General features: G+C 31.4%; 3 protein-coding genes across 7 annotated transcripts in view; 1 reads left to right on the plus strand and 2 right to left on the minus strand.

Annotated features, from left to right (window-relative positions):
• LOC127701298 (diacylglycerol O-acyltransferase 1-like) overlaps positions 1 to 10,177 on the plus strand; it is a 35,527-nt gene extending 25,350 nt beyond the window's left edge. For both annotated transcript variants that reach the window (XM_052205173.1, XM_052205172.1), the window contains exons 11-16: positions 218 to 304; positions 3,047 to 3,159; positions 3,688 to 3,753; positions 4,111 to 4,198; positions 4,633 to 4,695; positions 5,964 to 10,177. In XM_052205173.1, coding sequence (XP_052061133.1) covers positions 218 to 304; positions 3,047 to 3,159; positions 3,688 to 3,753; positions 4,111 to 4,198; positions 4,633 to 4,695; positions 5,964 to 6,113 — 567 coding nt within the window. In that variant the 3' untranslated portion in view covers positions 6,114 to 10,177. The remainder of the gene's footprint in view (positions 1 to 217; positions 305 to 3,046; positions 3,160 to 3,687; positions 3,754 to 4,110; positions 4,199 to 4,632; positions 4,696 to 5,963) is intronic.
• Positions 1 to 19,719, minus strand: part of LOC127701268 (nuclear factor of activated T-cells 5-like) — a 347,248-nt gene that overhangs the window by 114,488 nt on the left and 213,041 nt on the right. The gene's annotated exons all lie outside the window — the stretch shown is intronic.
• The window catches only part of LOC127701287 (SUMO-activating enzyme subunit 2-like), a 37,165-nt gene continuing 30,896 nt past the window's right edge, over positions 13,451 to 19,719 (minus strand). The window contains exons 14-18 of the mRNA XM_052205154.1: positions 19,190 to 19,247; positions 18,186 to 18,224; positions 17,337 to 17,442; positions 15,544 to 15,662; positions 13,451 to 13,859 (exon numbers count right to left, since the gene is read on the minus strand). Of these exons, the coding sequence (XP_052061114.1) occupies positions 13,699 to 13,859; positions 15,544 to 15,662; positions 17,337 to 17,442; positions 18,186 to 18,224; positions 19,190 to 19,247 (483 nt within the window). The 3' untranslated portion in view covers positions 13,451 to 13,698. The remainder of the gene's footprint in view (positions 13,860 to 15,543; positions 15,663 to 17,336; positions 17,443 to 18,185; positions 18,225 to 19,189; positions 19,248 to 19,719) is intronic.

The following is a 19,719-nucleotide window of genomic DNA, read 5'->3' on the forward strand; positions in this document are numbered from 1 at the left end:
GAGTTGAACACACCTGCCACAAGTGGGGTTTGAACTCCCAACCTCAGTGTTGACAGGCTAGTGATTACTGTAGATAAAATACTAAGACCACTCTGCCACCAAGGCCCATACTAACAAAATAAAAACATGTTCCAAAAGGATTATATATCCATGAGGCATGAGTAGAAGTTCACAGTATTATATGGATATGTTAAAAAAGATTTCATTTTTTTTGTAGTGGATCATTCCAACAGTTAACAATTCAATGAAACCTTTAAGTGAATTGGAATTCCCAAGAATGGTGGAAAGATTACTGAAATTAGCAGTAAGTGATCAGGAGATAAAACATACTTATGGAGATATTTGAATCTGAATTCACTCACCTAGATTTTCATGAATAGTTTGGTTAATCAATAATGTTTGCTTCAAAAAAGTAAACAGTTACATTTCAGGGCTCATACTTCAGCAAAGAAGTCCCTACCCCATTTCACTTCACTCTTCCATGCCACCTAAAGGGATATTACGTTGGCCTGGTGTTCCAACATCACTCATCAATAACTTTCAATTATGATGTACCCTAATCTTCCATGTAAAATCTGTATTGGTACATAATTCGCAAATTCTTTTTCACCATGGGAATTTAGAAAAAATCTTTTTGTCGCTTGTTGAAAACCTCCAGTGAAATGCTGGTAATTTCATGTTGTGTATGATTGTTTGCAGTATTTCCGATTACGTTTTGTAGTTTATTGTCGAGCCTGCGACTTTTGTCGCAGAAAGCTCGACATAGGGATAGCGATCCGGCGGCGGCGGCGTTAGCTAACTTCTTAAAAGCTTTATATTTTAGAAGATGGAAGACCTGGATGCTTCATACTTTGTATATGGATGCCTCATGTTACGAAGTTTCCGTCAGTCACATGTCCAATATCCTTGACCTCATTTTCATGGTTCAGTGACTACTTGAAAAAAAAGTTCAGATTTTTTGTAATGTTAAATTCTCTCTTATTATAAGTAATAGGATAACTATATTTGGTATGTGCGTACCTTGCAAGGTCCTCATGCCCGTCAGACAGTTTTCACTTGACCTCGACCTCATTTCATGGATCAGTGAACAAGGTTAAGTTTTCGTGGTCAAGTCCATATCTCAGATACTATAAGCAATAGGTCTAGTATATTCGGTGTATGGAAGGACTGTAAGGTGTACATGTCCAACTGGCAGGTGTCATCTGACCTTGACCTCATTTTCATGGTTCAGTGGTTATAGTTAAGTTTTTGTGTTTTGGTCTGTTTTTCTTATACTGTATGCAATAGGTCTACTATATTTGGTGTATGGAATGATTGTAAGGTGTACATGTCTAGCTGGCAGGTGTCATCTGACCTTGACCTCATTTTCATGGTTCAGTGGTCAAAGTTAAGTTTTTGAGTTTTGGTCTTTTTTTCTAATACTGCATGCAATAGGTCAGCTATATTTGGTGTATGGAATGATTGTAAGGTGTACATGTCTAGTTGGCAGGTGTCATCTTACCTTGACCTCATTTTCATGGTTCAGTGGTCAAAGTTAAGTTTTTGAGTTTTGGTCTTTTTTTCTAATACTATATGCAATAGTTCAACTATATTTGGTGTATGGAAATATTTTATGATCTATATGTCAGTCACGCAGGTTTTATTTGACCTTGACCTCATTTTCAAGGTTCATTGCTCAGTGTTAAGTTTTTGTGTTTTCGTCTGTTTTTCTTAAACTATAAGCAATAGGTCAACTATATTTGTTGTATGGAAGAATTGTTAGCTGTACATGCCTGCCTAGCATGGTTCATCTGACCTTGACCTCATTTTCATGGTTCATTGGTCAATGTTTAGTTTACTTGGTTAATGTTAAGTTTATGTGACAGTTGTAATAAAGCTTTATATTTAGGACTATCAACATAATATCAATGATTAGTAAAGAAGGCGAGACATTTCAGCGTGTGCACTCTTGTACATTATTAGGGTTACATTACTACAAGAATGTTTCATCTTTCTTATTGATCACTCATCATTGTACCTCATGGCTGGCACATGCATATCTGGTGATATAAAAAATAATGGCAGCTTTATTTTGCAACTGGAATTTTGTCTTGAAATCATAGAATTATCATTGCTAAAAAAATATTAATTGAAGTATAAAGAATTAAACAATTTAATAAAAATAAATGAATTTGTAGAGTGGGGCGCACATATTCGCCGGGGACACAATTTCGCCGTTTTATGATTTTGAGGTGTAGAAACTTCAAAGGATTGCTGAAATGGAAGAAATATGCCGGTAAATTATATTTTTATAACAAATATGGTTATTTTTTTAAATTAGAAAAAATTTCGGCACTTACCGCAAAGGACCGAAAAACGGACAATGATTTTCGGCCAATTTCCTGAATGAAAAAAAAGATTTCAAAGAAGTATTTCTTAGTAATTCTTTGACTGATGCCCTAAATTTCAGTTCTTTACACCTTTGAAATGTCTGCTATTCATCTATAATGAAATTGATTTGATAAATATTGTTTAAAGCTGCAGTTATTTGGTTTTAAATAGATGTGTAAAAACGGCAAATATGTGTCCCCCTATGACAAAACATCATGAAATTTCAAATAGCCTCTAATCTAACTTTTCAGATAATTTTTTTTCAGAGAAACACGTTTTCAAGCTAAGAACATTTTGCTTTTTATGTTATCTTCATATAGAAATATCAGTATACTTCAAAAACTTCAAGGTCTGAACATAAACTGCAGAAAACATGGAAAATTATGGCGAAAATGAGCACCCCACTCTACTAATATAATGATAAAAATGGTAAAAATATAAAGGATACTTATTTTATTTAACCATAAGTCAAGAACCATGTCTTATGGGTAATTATTTATTTTTGGTAAACCTAGAACCTTATATATATGTAACATTATCCCAGAAAAAAAACAAATAATTTCTTTGTAAACAAAACCTATTGATCTTTTTATGATCATGATTTAGGTAAATGCAAATCTGAACAATAAATGTATACAGCAAGCACATAAAGAATAAACAATGTTTTTACTTTTAGGTACCAAATCATATCATCTGGTTGATATTTTTCTACTGCTTCTTCCATTCATCGTTAAATGTTATAGCAGAAATATTAAGATTTGGAGATAGAGAATTTTATAAAGATTGGTGGTAAGTCTTAAAAAAATTAATAATATAACTTGCTATTTAGATACATAAAATGTAAGACTTTTGTTTCCCTCCCCCCGTGCAATAAAAAAAAAATAAAAAAATTATGAGTTCAAGTCTATTTTGTTTTCAAGGTTTTTAGTAAAAACAAATATTGGTATAGAGTTTTTAAAACAAGTTGAATTTTCAAGCAGGTACAAAGGATTCAATAATGTAAATAAGATTAGAGACAGATGCTGGATAATATCAAGCAGGCTTAATGACGTTGTCAGTCCATGGATACAAGGATCCATTTGGCCCATGGCGTTGACAGTTTGTCTTTGTCTTATGATTTCGAATGTTCCTTTGGTATCTCATGCCTCTCTTTTATATTCAACATTTAATTCTACACATTGACATTTTTTTTAGTTGTCTTTGTTATTAGGGCTACTTTGATTCCAAATCCTTTGCCTTTATACAATGATCTAATGTACCCTGTTATTGGTAAACAGGATTTTCAATAGTGTTATATTTGATGATTTTCTTTTTCAGGAATGCAGAAACAGTAGACAAATTCTGGAAAACTTGGAATGTACCAGTTCATCGTTGGTGTGTAAGGTAAGTAAATAGTTTACTGTCACTACACATGAATAAATGAATCCCACATGTTTATTACCATTAAATTGCTGGAATTTTGCCATTCATGACTTTTATTCGCTATGGTAATACATTGAATTACCAAAAATATTGGACAGTACAACAGACCATACACACCACCAATACCAGTCTTACCAGACTCCTTTGAAAAAAATAAACAGACAAACAGACAAAGTACAAGGAACACATGGTTGAGATAGTCTGACTTGGTTCAGGAAAAAAAAAATGTTTGCCAGTTTTTCATTTAGATATATAAAAGAACAAAAGAGTAATTTGACAATAGTGTATTCATTTTCTGTTGATATAATTTTATTTCAGACATCTGTTTAAACCACTTGTAAAAAGGGGATATTCCAAAATGTTTGCATCAGTGGCTGTCTTTGCATTATCAGCATTTTTTCATGAAGTAAGTTTTAATACCATACTTGATTAAATGTATCAAAGTTTCATCTATCTAATATCATTTATTTTCAGATTTATTTATGATAAAAAAAATTATCTTTCATAAAGTGGCATCAGCTGCCAAATTCATTACCACCGATTGACTCATTCTTTGATTTATAAAACACTAAAATATGTACCTGAATTACTGCTGATACTTTGAATTTTTCAGTATGTTTAAATAAACTTAAAATTTTTCATCACACTTTTCTCAAGTTCTCTTGAACAGAAAGACTTCATTGTTTATCTGTTGTTATCTGATACTTTAAATTACAGTTGGGGGTATGCTTAACAATGACATCATGTACATAATTGTTTGGTATTACAGATAATTCTTTGTTCTATTGTATTTTTCCATTTAGGCCTGTATTTTCTTCATAAATAATTTTTTCATTACAGTTTATAGTCAGTGTACCATTAAGAATGTTCCGAGTATGGGCGTTCTCGGCAATGTTGGGTCAGGTAAGTTTTCTTTACACTTTTGGTTTTCCATTGATTCCTTTATCAATGAAAAAGATGCTGCTTTTTTCTTTGACTGTTTGTAAATATTTGATATTATTGTTTATCCAGCTGTAGACAGGGGTCAATCAATTTCTGACATTTTCTATAACACCATTATTCCTCCTTCAGCATCATATACATTTAGAGAAACTATAGCCAAAAAGAAGTGGTATGATAAGAGTTACTATTGCATTTTATGTCTACCTTTGGATTTGTATATTATTTTGACAAAGTGACATGTAGGCACACACAATAAATCTTTTCCAATGAAAGTGTGCCAGACTTGGCTTCAGATATCCTTCAGGTGTCTAGTTCTTTTTATCTATTAATCCAATCACGCAGCTAACATTGCTGCTAATGAAACATCAAGGTTGTTAATTAGGACCCAGCCATCTATTGCCAAAAGGTCAAGAACTTATTTGAAAGTTGAAAAATGAAGGTCCATTTTGATGGATCTTATCTCCTTATATTGAATATCCCTTGGACTCAATAATTGATATTTGGTATGAGTGTTTACATCTACCAAACAATTTCTGAGGAACATGTAATTTCATGTGCCATTTTAAAATGCTGTGCCTTTAGTAAATGTTTATCTACAAAGTGTTATGTCCATGTATTGTGTAATCAATACATCCATCTATCTTATAAAAATCTTTTTCCTGAGTATGAACTAAATTATAACAAATTATAATAATAATTTAGTAACTGCATGTGTATTTTTTATTATGCCCCTGCCGTAGCGGAGGGGGCATTAAGTTTTACCCTTGTCTGTCTGTACGTACGTCCGTAAAGTTATGTATGCCCCTTTATAAATGGAAAAAAATGCATAATTTTTAGTTTCTGTTCTCTAACTTAAGTTGCCTCCACCAAATGTTATGAAACTTATACACAATGCTTTTTACCACAAAACACAGATCAAGTTGAATTTTGGTGGCGTCACTTTAATCATTATCGAGTTATGCCCTTTATAAATCGAAAAATTGCAAAATTTTTAGTTTCCATTCTGTAACTTAAGTTTGCCCCAACCAAACATTATGAAACCTTTACACAATACTTATTACCACGAGACTCAGATCAAGTACAAATTTGGGTAGCGTCACTTTTATTGTTCTTGAGTTATGTCCCTTTATAATGTTGTATGCAAGCGGGGGCATCATCTGTGTCCATGGGGACACATTCTCCATTTTTATTTTTAATAAAAATTTACATATATTTTGATATACTTTCAGGTGCCGTTTTCATTATTTGTCAACAAATATTGTCATCATGAGAAGTATGGTAACATGGCCGTGTGGTTGTCTCTGATACTAGGACAGCCTATTGCTATATTTGCATATGTTCATGACTATTACATAATACATTATGCAGCACCTACCTAAACTACTTAGCAGCATTCTTTTCTTAACTGTGATACATAATAAGAACAATATATAGACTTCAGGTTTATACTGAATTGAAAAAAAATGTTTAAAAAAATCATTTATATCATATTGTTATGATCAATTCTATCTGATAGATGCCATAATGGTTAATTTAGGGCCAACAAGCATTGTATAAACATGATGAGTACTTGTCCCTTCAAATGTATTTCAACATTCAAGTTCAATTTTTTTGCTGTTTTCATCAAATTGTTCAGTTTAAATCAATATGTTTTCTGTTTTGTATTACATATATACAGTATTATAATATTTGATTTGTCAAAAGGCAGCTAAAAGCTCCTTACTTTTCAAAATCATGGATGACAGTATCTGTAGGGAAATTGACACTTAAAAATCTTTAAGGACATGTTTATCATGGACATAGACACTGCTTTTAAGGAAAAAAGATGTTCTTATATAGATAAACCTAGCTTCAGATAAGGTATGAAAGATGTCATTTGAATAGCTTTATTAAGATGAAAATATAGTAATACTTTGTAAGATGATCATTATTTTACCATATAACAATTTCATAATTATTAGAATTGATGGTAATGATATTTTTGTTCAACTGCTCCTGCTTTATGTGAATAACATCAAACTCCTTGATGTTATAGTTTCTATCTAAGTAATGAACATATTGTCTCCATTAAAATATAAGATGCTAAATCAAGCACATGCAGAATGGAAACGGTGAATCAAAGGAGAAATATAAACTCTCATAAACAATTCAGAAGTGTTAAAATTTTCATATTTATATTTGCCTTTATAAGTTTAACCAATGCAAACACAATTACTTTTTATTTTATATAGTATATATGTATATCAGTTTGACACTTTCTTACAATTTTTTCGGACAACTTGTCATATTTAGCATTTTAAATGTTGTTTCGTTTCACCTCAATAATTGTCAATGAGTGAGGCATAGGTATTTTCTGGTGGCAGCAGCATCATATGTTACGTGTTCTTATTTGGTATATTTCAGAAGAAAATTATGGTACACTTCTTTGTGTACAATACATTCAAAATATCATGCAACATTTTAGATGCTGCTTCCCTAGAATGCTTCAGAGACTTTATTTTTTAAATTATTTATTTTTTAATTACACATGCTTTTGATTTTTTTTATAATAGACCATTGATATGTGGAATTTTATATTTTTCAAATCTTAATACATGTTTCTCATTTGTACTGATATTGTAAGGCCCAATTTTTTAGTCATGGTCTACTAAGTTATAAGTATTAGTGTTTAGTATTCAGATTTGAAAAGCTCTTATCAGTACATAAATAAGGATGTCCATTCCCATATATAGGAGTTATGTGGGAGTTTATCAAATAACTGGTTCCAATCTTGCTGCAAACCAGGTGACATATCTTTCAGTCTAATTGGTATTTTTTGTTTGTATAATTTAGACTGTGTTTGCTTTGTTTTGCACTGAAGCTTAATTATTTGTAATTTTCAATGTAACCTTTGTTTAAGTTGATAGAAATTGAAATTGCTTTACAAACATTTTGTAAATATGCTTTAGGGATTAAAAATATGAACTGTAAATCCATCCAAAATAGTCTGTTTAGAAACTTGTTATTAATTAGATGTGCAAGAACATGTCTAATTTTATACAAAGGATTATTAATATGTGGAGTGCAGTAACAAAGCTTGTAATTTACAATCTATGTATTTCAATGTTGATGGCATCATTGCACCATAAATGTCTTGTTTTTTTATAATGTTGTTTACTCTCCAATTAAACCCTGAATTAAACAATGTAGGCGGCTGACATGTTATACAAATTAATTTATTGACCATTGGATTCATTTCAATATAAAATATAAGAATTTTTTACATTGATAATGTAACTGCAAATAGTTAGATATAATTCCATAGAAAACATTGTTTTATAGTTCCTACAGCAACTTTCTCAGATCACCAGGGTCCAGCTGAAGCTCACTAAACATTTTTCTTTGTATACAAAATTTACCTCAGTTTCATTTCTTTGTGCCATATTTGTGTTATTACTATTATTGTATACTATTTCATCTCATCTGCTTCAAAGACAGTTTCAGGTATTGTGATCACTTGGCATTCAACAGTTTATATATTTGTAATAAAATGAATATAAGAGAAGAATTTCAATGAATTAAGAAAAAGTTTGAAAAAATAAATTGCAAGAATTCGAAGGCATATGTATTTTACATCATGTAAATTGATTTTGTCTAAAAACTATTAAAAAATAAATTTTGGGGTGAGATTTTGTTTGTAATTAGTCTTTTTTTTTAGCTCACCTGACCTGAAAGGTCAAGTGAGCTTTTCTCATCACTTTGCGTCTGTCGTCCGTCGTCCTGCGTCCGTCGTCCGTAAACTTTTACAAAAATCTTCTCCTCTGAAACTACTGGGCCAAATGCACCCAAACTTAAACACAATCATCATTCAAGTATCTAGTTTAAAAAATGTGTCCGGTGACCCAGCCAACCAACCAAGATGGCCGCCATGGCTAAAAATAGAACATAGGGGTAAAATGTAGATTTTGGCTTATATCTCTGAAACCAAAGCATTTAGAGCAAATCTGACATGGGGTAAAATTGTTTATCAGGTCAAGATCTATCTGCCCTGAAATTTTCAGATGAATCGGACAACCCGTTGTTGGGTTGCTGCCCCTGAATTGGTAATTTTAAGGAAATTTTGCCGTTTTTGGTTATTATCTTGAATATTATTATAGATAGAGATAAACTGTAAACAGCAATAATGTTCAGCAAAGTAAGATCTACAAATAAGTTAACTTGACCAAAATGGTCAGTTGACCCCTTAAGGAGTTATTGCCCTTTATAGTCAATTTTTAACCATTTTTCGTAAATTTTTTTAATCTTTTACAAAAATCTTCTCCTCTGAAACTACTTAGACAAATTTAACCAAACTTGTCCACAATCATCATTAGGGTATCTAGTTTGAAAAATGTGTCCGATGACCCCGCCCGCAAACCAAGATGGCCGACATGGCAAAAAAATAGTACATAGGGTAAAAAGCAGTTTTTGGCTAATATCTCTGAAACCAAAGCATTGAGAGCAAATCTGACAAGGATAAAATTGTTCATTAGGTCAAGATCTATCTGCCCTGAAATTTTCAGACCAATCAGGCAACACGTTGTTGGGTTGCTGCCCTTGAATTGGTAATTTTAAGAAAATTTTGCAGCTTTTGGTTATTATCTTGAATATTATTATAGATAGAGATAAACTGTAAACAACAATAATGTACAGCAAAGTAAGATCTACAAATAAGTCAACATGACCAAAATTGTCAATTGACCCCTTAAGGAGTTATTGCCCTTTATAGTCAATTTTTTACAATTTTCATAAATTTTGTAAATTTTTGTAAATTTTTGCAAAATATTTTCCACTGTAACTACTGGGCCAAGTTCATTATAGATAGAGATAATAGTAAGGAGCAAGAATGTTCAGTAAAGTAAGATCTACAAACACATCACCATCACCAAAACACAATTTTGTCATGAATCCATCTGTGTCCTTTGTTTAATATGCACATAGACCAAGGTGAGCGACACAGGCTCTTTAGAGCCTCTAGTTTTGTAATTCCACAAGTTGTCTCCAGTTAAATGAATGCGCAAGAGTTGGTTCTTTAAAAAAGAAAAATCAATTATATATTCATAAATAAATGTGCATATTTTAGGACAATCAAGCTGAAAAAGTTTACATTTAGATAAAATAGAACTTCTATTGAAATTGCACAAGAAACCAGTCAAATTTTTCCATGGATCACAAATTTGTATACTTTCTTAATTTGAAATAATAAAATAAATCTGTGTTTCAGTGGTGCTTAGTCTCAAGCAATGTCTTTGCACAAAATAAACTTTGAACTTTAGGAATGCATCATAACATTGTCATCAAAATCTTCTATTTAATCATGCTACAGATTTACCATAAATCAATTCAGTGTCTGACAGGTATTGTTCCTATTCTTTTCTTTTCATAATGGATGAATAATATGAAATAAATTTTTTATATCTTAAAATAGTTGGTGTTGATTATTTTTCAAATAAATCCATGACTGCAAACACTGCATTGGAGATTTACATTTTAGCTGACACATATGACAGCATAGATTTGTGCATCGGTTATTGATAAAAGAAACTTTTATCTCACTTAATAGTTTTGAAATGCATGCTTATCTGAGGACCTAAACAAAGATTACTCTGACTTTCAACAACCTTACATAAAATTTAAGTTCTGATTTCATATAATAATCAAAGGTATCAGGGTTATAATTTAAAACATCAGATGCTAGTTTACATCAACACAAGACTCGTCAGTGGAACTCAAATCAAAATAGTTGGCAGGCCAGAACTAATACAAATTTAAAGAGCATTAAAAACAGGAATTACAAAATGTTTTGCAAAATCCAGATAAGGCTATCTATGCCCAGAGGGTGAAAAATCTTAGTGTTTCAAATAATTCAACATTTTATAAACAGTCATTAACAAAAAATGATAGTATCAATAGTTAATGTCATCACAATAGTGCTGATTACTTGGCTGGTGATACCTTCAGAGATCAAACGTCCAGCAGCAGTAGCAACATTCCAGTAATTGTAAATTAATGTAAGTAAATTGGTTTTATGAGAAAGATCAAATAAAATTTTTCATCAAGAGCAGCATTCCATTTATTTCCATACCAGACTGCTATATTACAAGGAATACTAGTTATGATAACAAGCATTCTGAGAGTATTGCATGGCAATACATAGTCCCCTACCGGGTAAAAATTCATTATACTGGAACAAAATACTAACTTGTTCTATAACTTGTCATGGTGTAAACAAAAAGTAAATATCATGTCAATATCTTCAAGCATGACAAAAAACAGTGTTGAAAACTGATTATATGAGTGAATTTTTCAAGTCCAAGGACCATAACTCTGAACAAAATTATTAGACAGAAACAAAAATTTGAACTTGATCTGTAACTTGTCATGATAAAACTATATACCAATTATCAATCAATATCTTATAAGCATGATGAAAAAAACATTAGATATGATTAATAGTTCTCTAGAATTAGATATGATGTAATACAGTGTATATCTATTTCAAATTATAATCAGATATAATTAATAGTTCCAAATATTTTTTTCTTTCATTTGTCACAAACTAATATAGATTTGTAACTTATCTATAAAATGTCAACAACTTTTATCTACACAATGTAATGTATTGAAATATATACATTAATAAAAATAGATTATTATCTAATTAAAGGATTTCTCTTCATATTTTTTTTTTGATATATATAGCATTCAGAAAATTAGTTTATACTAAATAACAAACAAACCTGTCAAAAAATTCTTCAAATAATTTAACAAAGAATGTCTTAAAAAATGAGTTATCTCCCTTTGTACAGAAATATGGTTTAACATAGTACTCTAACATTAGATATGGTCCAGAGTTATGGTCCATAACTCTAGACTTAATCATCAGACCGGAACAAAATTCGAACTTGATCTATAACTTGTCATGATAAAACTATATACCAAATATCAAATCAATATCTTCAAGAACGAAGAAAAAAAGTGCAGAAAGCTGATTTGCCGGACTGACGGATGGACAGACGGACAGACAGACGGAGTGCAAACCTTAAGTCCCCTTCGACTTCGTCTGTAGGGGACTAATAAGATTACATTGTACCAGCGTTGATGCACCAGATATACATTTTGACAAATAAGGTCGCTTCATTTATATTCAAGAATATTTTGGAATCTTAAACCTAAAACAAAGTGCTATAATAACTATCTAACCAAAACTTTGAATTAAACCTAAGACAATCTCAAAATCAATTTCACAATCTTAGACACTGCAAATTTATTGTCTTGCCTGAAAGACATATGTATTACTTTCCTGATGGCAACAAAGCAAATGGTCGATGTACAATTTGTTTAACCGCAATATGTTTTCCCAAATTGGATGACAAAAATTGCTCAAGTGGTCTGGTTAAGTTTTCAGAATGAGGTCTGTTCCTCAGTTGCTATACATATATGCATAGAAGGTTTACATTATTTGGTTTACTGATTGTCTATGAGTACATTATGTCATATGGTATACCTTATTTTCATGCTATATTGGTCAAGTTATGTTTTAACTGATGAGGTCTGTTTTTCAGAAAATTAAACTTATAAGGAATTTGTACTTACCATGAGCAACCTTACATGTTCCACAAGTGGAGCAGGATCTGCTTACCCTTCCAGTGCACATGAGATCATCCCACCCAGTTTTTGGTGGGGTTCATGTTGCTTAAGTCTTCAGTATGCTATGTAGAGTTATGAACTTGCTTGTCTTTTTGTTGTGTTTCATTTTTGCCACAGTTTTATCAGTCTTTCTTCGACTCATGAGCTCTTCCTTTTTTTATAGACTAAACATGATGGGTCAGTAATTTTTTGTTTGTAAAAATTTTGTCAAAAGAATGTCTGTTTGACATATTTTACATGATTTTGACCTCAATTTTACCCTCTTTTAATCAAGTTAACTGTTCAGAGTAGGTTCTGTTCCTAAGCAACTATATATGATGAATTAACTTTAAAAAATCTAAATATCTACATATGAGGTGCATATTTTCATGTATATACAAATATTTTAAATGCTTGGAGGCTCATAGTTTAAAACTGTAGGAGTTGCTTACACTTAATATGTTTCCCCATTTAAGCGAATTCACCATCCAGGTCACCCAACATTCACCATTCTATAAACCAATCCACCCACCTGACAAGCTGGATTTACACTTCCACAACATGGTCAAAAAGTGACCTTTTAAAACCAAGACTTGCTTCAGGTGACCATTATTAAACTTAGCAAAATTATATATTTTTAATGAATGACATTCATACATTATATCTGATAAGTTTAGCCATGTAGTTTTTGAGGTTTTAAAGATGAAGATATGATTTGACAGTTAAGATGACAGACAACAAATTCCAAGTGATGGCAAAATTTATTACTAGGTACTGACAAGCCTTAAATGGACTTTCCCATTAGAATTGTTTTACATTTGTCATTTCATGGCCTTTTATAACCAACTATGCGGTATGGGTTTTGCTCATTGTTGAAGGCAGTACAGTGACCTACAGTTGTTAACTTCTATGTCATTTGGTATCTGGTGGAGAGTTGTCTCACTGGAAAATATACCACATTTTCTTATTTTTATATTTAATCTGCTTATATTCATGTAAGAAAAAGAAAAAAAATACTGGAAGAAAAATGATATGCTATAATGTATGAACTGTTAAATGATAGCTAATATAAATGTTGAACATTTTATTTTTCTGTTTTCGCTGTACATTCAACATTGTATTTAATGGAACAACAGAACATTTTCATAATCAATATGAATACTGCTTGCTTTCATAACTGCATAATCTTCCAAAGATATTTTCATAATAACAATGTCATTTTCAACAAATCTGAAGTTGTTTTCCAATCTGGTATTTACTTCCTGATACAAATATGACACAGAAGTGACTGACAGATGATTATTCCATGCAGTAATGTCATAAAATTACAACATCATCTTCAGATTCTTCTGGTATACTGGACAACTTCATACGCTTAGCAGTCTTCTCATCGATATCTATATCTTCAGCTTTTCTCTTTCTCTGTTCTACTACTGGTTCTTCGACTGGTTCTTCAACCACCATTAGATCATCATCATCTGAAAATGAATATAATATACATATGTATATGATTTAAATAAAAAATCTTTATAAATAGAACAATGTATGTAGCTATAGTGATGATTGGCTTTTGTTTGTCATTACATTTATAGTAGAAAATATTTCATGCATATTCAGGATCAGAACCAAATTAACAAGTAGGCTATGCAAAGTATGAAGACCTGAGTTAAAGAAAGGAACTTTGCACAGCCACTGAAAAATAAGGAAAAGTATGTTGGATAGGAAAAGCAATGGAACATGGGTCTTTTAACATGCATAGGGCTTGACACTTTCCCTATGGAAATATTGAATTTAATGCCCTCATTCCAACCAGATGGTTGTGTATTGATACCCTCTGAGCCAAATGAATGTCCCTAAGACAGAGAAACAACTAGAATGCATACACTGTTGTGCTTTGTTGAGCTAAGCACGCACCAATGGGTAATTCAAATTATGGGAAAACAGGAAGACGAAGTCCAACAGATCTGAAACAGAGTAAATGTTTAAACTCAACACTGCGTTTCTTCTAACCAAATATAGAGAATTTCTGTTTATTGATAGTAGTACTGGAGTAATCAGATTTGGATCCAGATCCAATCAATGGTAAAATCAATATAAATCAAGCCCCCATGAATTATTTCTATTCTAATAGGAGAAAGATGGCAATTTCTTTATCAAAATGCTCTAGGTGAAGGCACATATTTGCTGTTCTTGTAATTAACTCACTATCAATTTTGACTTCCAATATGTATTCATTCCTAAAAACCACAAATAAATATTTTAGACCCTAATCTATTTCATTTGTATTAGTTACTTGATAACTGAACAAATTTAATAAATCTGACTTTTATTTAAGAGAAATTCTTATCATCTTTTGTCTATATTTCAATCTTTTAACAATTTCACATTCATGCATCTTCCCGTACAATGCTTTTGTCCTAACGGTCAAGTGTTAGAGTCAATCGTTTAATGATGTCATTTACACCGATTGACCTCGGGTAACTCATTCATTAAAAGCTTGTGACATGGGAGTATGATTGGAACAACTCAAATAAATCATGATGTTGCAGATCAGCTGACATACAATATATTCGTATTTTAACATGGGTATACCCAGTACTAAAAGCATTTGAAGAACGTCATATTAAAATTTACAAATAAACAGTCTTTGACATGCGATTGGGAAAAGAATATGACCTTTTAAATGCAAAGAATTGATCAAATATTGACTGAAGACCATTTTAATCACATTTAACCAAAGTAATAATAACAAATATATTTTGGTAAAAATCAAAATCATACACTTTAAAATTGTTTGAAAACACTCTCATCATTAAAGACAAAAAACTGTTAGGCAAACCATAAACTGATTTCATCATTTCAGAGTACCATTTGAATCACTGAACTTTATTTTGTTGAAATTTTTATTAGCCATAATTCTTGAACTATATAAAAAAATTCATACCAAAAATAAAACTTAACAACAATTTTATCAATTGTATAAATGAGGAAACCAAATCATCTAATGAGCTCAACTGCAATCAAGTTATTATCACCAAGTTTTGAGACACGCTTCTCTAAATAACTGAATTTTCCTTAAATGTTTTATTTGCTTTAAAGTGACCTTGTGACCTAAAGGGGTGACCTAAAGGGGTACCCTACTGAAGCCCCACAAATACAAACCATCATCCTGTTTATTTTCCTCCTGTCCACCATTAACTCCATTAGGTGTTTCTGCTGTGGCTTTCAATTCAGATAAATCTCCTACAATAACAAATTCTTTCTCCTCTTCTAACTTATCTCTACAAGTATAAAAGTATTTATAAATTATAAGATATCAAAAGAGTAAAAAGTACTGATTGTACATTTCCGTGTGTGTTTAATATTTAAAGGCAATAGCTTAAGTGCTTCAGCTAAAAATTGAAAGGGGCAGGGTGCCGGTGGAATGCAGGGCACTTTTTGAGGTTGGGGAAAGGTCACTTCTCAAATTTTTTGTCTATGTTTCTGTGCGTATTCTTCATGGCTTTTTATCACATGTTCACATTGTGTATTACTGTATATGATGACAATAAAGATTGCATAAGTTATTGTTAATTATTTATTATATTATAAAATCTGCAAAACATGATTTTACGTTGTTTGTAACTGTGTCAGAACTTTGCTCAGTGAGTAGGTTATGTTGTCCAATGATCCTGGCCTTATAATAAGCTAATGTTCTGTATATGCTTCAGAATAGAGAAAATATTTCAAAATAAAAAATAAAAAATATAGAGAAAATTTGTATAAAAATAAAGAATACAGAATATAATGACCCAAACCCCCTCCCCAAACCAAGACCTTCTTAATTTTGCACCATTATTCAAAAGTCCTCCTAAACCTTTAAGTTCTAAAGTCAGAAGTATGCAGACAGATCTTCTTCGGAGGATTATACACAGTTGAAGTGAATGCAATGTCCACTGTTTTGTTATTTTAATATTATTATAATATATTTAATATCAGAAGTGAGGGCAGGCAAAGACAAACTAATATATCGTATATTAATAATTCAAAAAATCGCAGATACTGATTTGAGTCTTTGTTGAAGAACAAATTGATAGATGAGTTTGTCTTTGCGAACTTCTTCTTGTTGCTAACAAGTTGAGAATGACAATGTTTCTGCGAAGGCATGGTTGTATTTGAATGTCTTAAAATCTATTTTGGTGTGGAGATCAAACACACCGACAAACACAACACGCACTGACACATTCATCAAATTTAAATTCAATTATGATATGGACAATAAGGTAAATTGTCTTAATTACCTAGTAATTAACACCTTAGAAGTCTTATCTACAGTAATTGATTCTGATGACTTAATTAACCTCAGGGCAATCATCAGTTGTCATGAATGTAATTGAACTTTCTGAAGGGAAATCAATTACACAAAGGGCAATTTTTATAGTACAATGCAATAACAGAACAAGGGCATTTTGGAACAGGGTGTCAGGGCAGAAGGGCGCAGCTTAGGGCACCAAGGGGGCGGTGCCCTTCTAATTTGGAATAACAAGACCACTGGCTTAATATGTTCAATTTCAGTACTATGATATTCAATCAAATCCATCAAGAATATTTTGTTCTCTTTCCCACTTTTGATACTTTTTACTATGGTGTTGCAATCCCTCTTTAAGTTTGATTTATATGTGGTTTTGCAACTTGATAAGCAAGAATGTGATAAAATATTGTATGCAATTGTAAAAATATTCAATCCCCAAACGCTTGAAAATGTAATTGCTACCCTGTCAGTCATGCTTGATTACAGACACCTTTGGAGCCAGACATATAGCCAGAAGCAGTACTTTGTTGCCAGATGAAATTAAAAATTGCATTTGGGACATTGGTAAAGCCCAGCATGATCCCTCAAAACACCTAAGGAGATATTCAAAAGTTGGCAGGTACGGACTTTCAAACCATTATTCATGCTAATTTTAGTAACTTACTTGTGAGCTATGATGACATTTAGATTATAATTCTGAAGGAAATCATCACATTTAAGTATGGTACCACTGGTGATTTTGAAATTACTCAGATGTTTCTCTGCGTTCTCTGTAAAACACAAATTCACTTTATTGTAATATGACAAATTGTTAACTTTAATTAGATATGTCATCCTCTACATATTTATAAGAATGAGTAGTGTGAATGCCATAGAGACGAGTCATCCACCAAATACTGGAAAAGAATATGAAAATTAAAACTTGCATTTTTAATTTTGTTAGCTTTTTTGTATGCAGCATTTCCAGAAATCACAGTAATAAAACTTGCATCTGTGCTGATTGTTCAACAAATACAATAACAAATGCACACAATACATTCTGAATTTACAGTATGTCATCCATTCACAGCAAATAATCATTCTGAATGGGAAAGAACAGTTAGGAAAAAGCTTGCCAGTAAACATATTTATAACCATGTACAAGAAAAAAAATTGAACAGTCTAATAGACATATATATTTACAATCTTACTCATTCATATTATATCTATAAATAAGAAGATGTGGTATGATTGCTAATGAGACCACTTTAGAAGTTAACAACTATTGGTCACCATACAGACTACAACAACGAGCAAAACTCATACTGTATTGTAACCTATAAAAGGCTTCAAAATGACGAATGTAAAACAATTCAAACAAGAAAACTTACAGCCTGATTCATGTATCTACCAATAAAAGAAAAACAAATATGATATACAGCAACAAACAATAACCACTGAATTACATGCTCCTGAATTGGGACAGGCACATACAGAATGTGGCAGGTTTAAACATGTTTGCTCACTATATTACCTTCTGTTTCTCCCTCTTCGCTGGATATTAAGATTGTCCCTACAAAATAAAAAAAAAACATGATGCTGATTATTACAAGTAACTTCTATGCAGTCCAAGATTTAACTTAAATAATGCTTTGTATATCATTCCTTGTTGACTCTGCATCTTTTTTTTTTAATACAAATATGGTTCACTTGTTCTCAGCTTTTCACTGATTAGATTTCAATGATAAAGATTAAAGTTATCTAACATATCATCTGAACAAAAATAGACACTGTGAAGTTTCTCTTCTGCATAATTATAGGTTTTATAATGAGTGAGAATTGGATATAGCTTGATTTCATCTCCAGTTGTTTAATTTCAATATAATAATAAACTAGCCTGTGGCAAGTTTATCATTACTATTTAAATTAGATAACAAGAGTTGATATCAAGCTATATCCAATTCTCACAAGTTGTTAAACCTATTTCTCTTATGGTCAACATTTTTGTTGAGTTGAATAAAAAATTCCATGAATAGTTGATCTAATCTTTCGCACATACCAGCATAATGTCATATGTCCTGTTCCAGCGTCAAACTTCAACATCAGACATTTTAAAACTTTTTGTACGCTTCAGAATGTAATAAAATTTGTTTAATATAAGATTACCAGGTGAAAAGTGTGAGTGTTTTGTACATTATTGAAGAAATCCTATATGCCCGTTGCCATGGACGAAATGTACATTGTCTTAACCTCTGAAAGTTATCAATGACCTAACAAATAGTCAATGGAAATGTCGTAATATCGTCTCATGATGCTGGATAAGCCAATCCAATTAACAGTTTTCATATCACTTTTTTGTATCACACTCCACTCCGTGCAGTGTGATATGAGAAATATCTGCAATAGATAACAGGCCCAACCAACAGAGAAATCGTATTTCACAATAATAACAACCTACTGTATCTTCAAACAATTATAATATTATAAATATGAATATAGTCACTCAGATGTCCTTTCTGCACTATTAGTAATTCTCACCTTTTCCATCATCAATTTCCACATCAGGTGCCACCATACCTAGACCTACTTTTAATACCTGAATAATTTACAGAAAAAAAGTTTTATTTCATTAAATACAAAAGAGTATGTTTAAGGGAATAAAAGTTATTATACAATATGTTTACTGTTAACCATTAATCACTAGTAACAGGAAATGAAGACTTGCATGGGGAAGTCAGCTCTTGAAAGGACAGAACAGCAAATAAAATGTAATCCTAACCCCAAGTTTAATTGTTATTTTCTATGATTTACTAGAATTTCAAAATATATTTTTATGAATTCCATTATTTTCTAGTCAATGTTCCATGTTCAACATATTGAAAATTAAATTATTTTAACAAGAGACAAACAAGGATATGTGTCTATAGGACACTATTCCCTGCATGCACTATCATATGTCCATGTTCACTGAACTGTAAAATCAGGTCAAAATTGTAATTTGGCGTATAGTTTTAAAAGTTCACCTTACAATAATCATGTGTACCGGGTTTCAATTTAAAGTGACAACA

The sequence above is a fragment of the Mytilus californianus genome, unplaced genomic scaffold (genome assembly GCF_021869535.1).
Source record: "Mytilus californianus isolate M0D057914Y unplaced genomic scaffold, xbMytCali1.0.p SCAF_5, whole genome shotgun sequence".
NCBI lineage: Eukaryota > Metazoa > Mollusca > Bivalvia > Mytilida > Mytilidae > Mytilus > Mytilus californianus.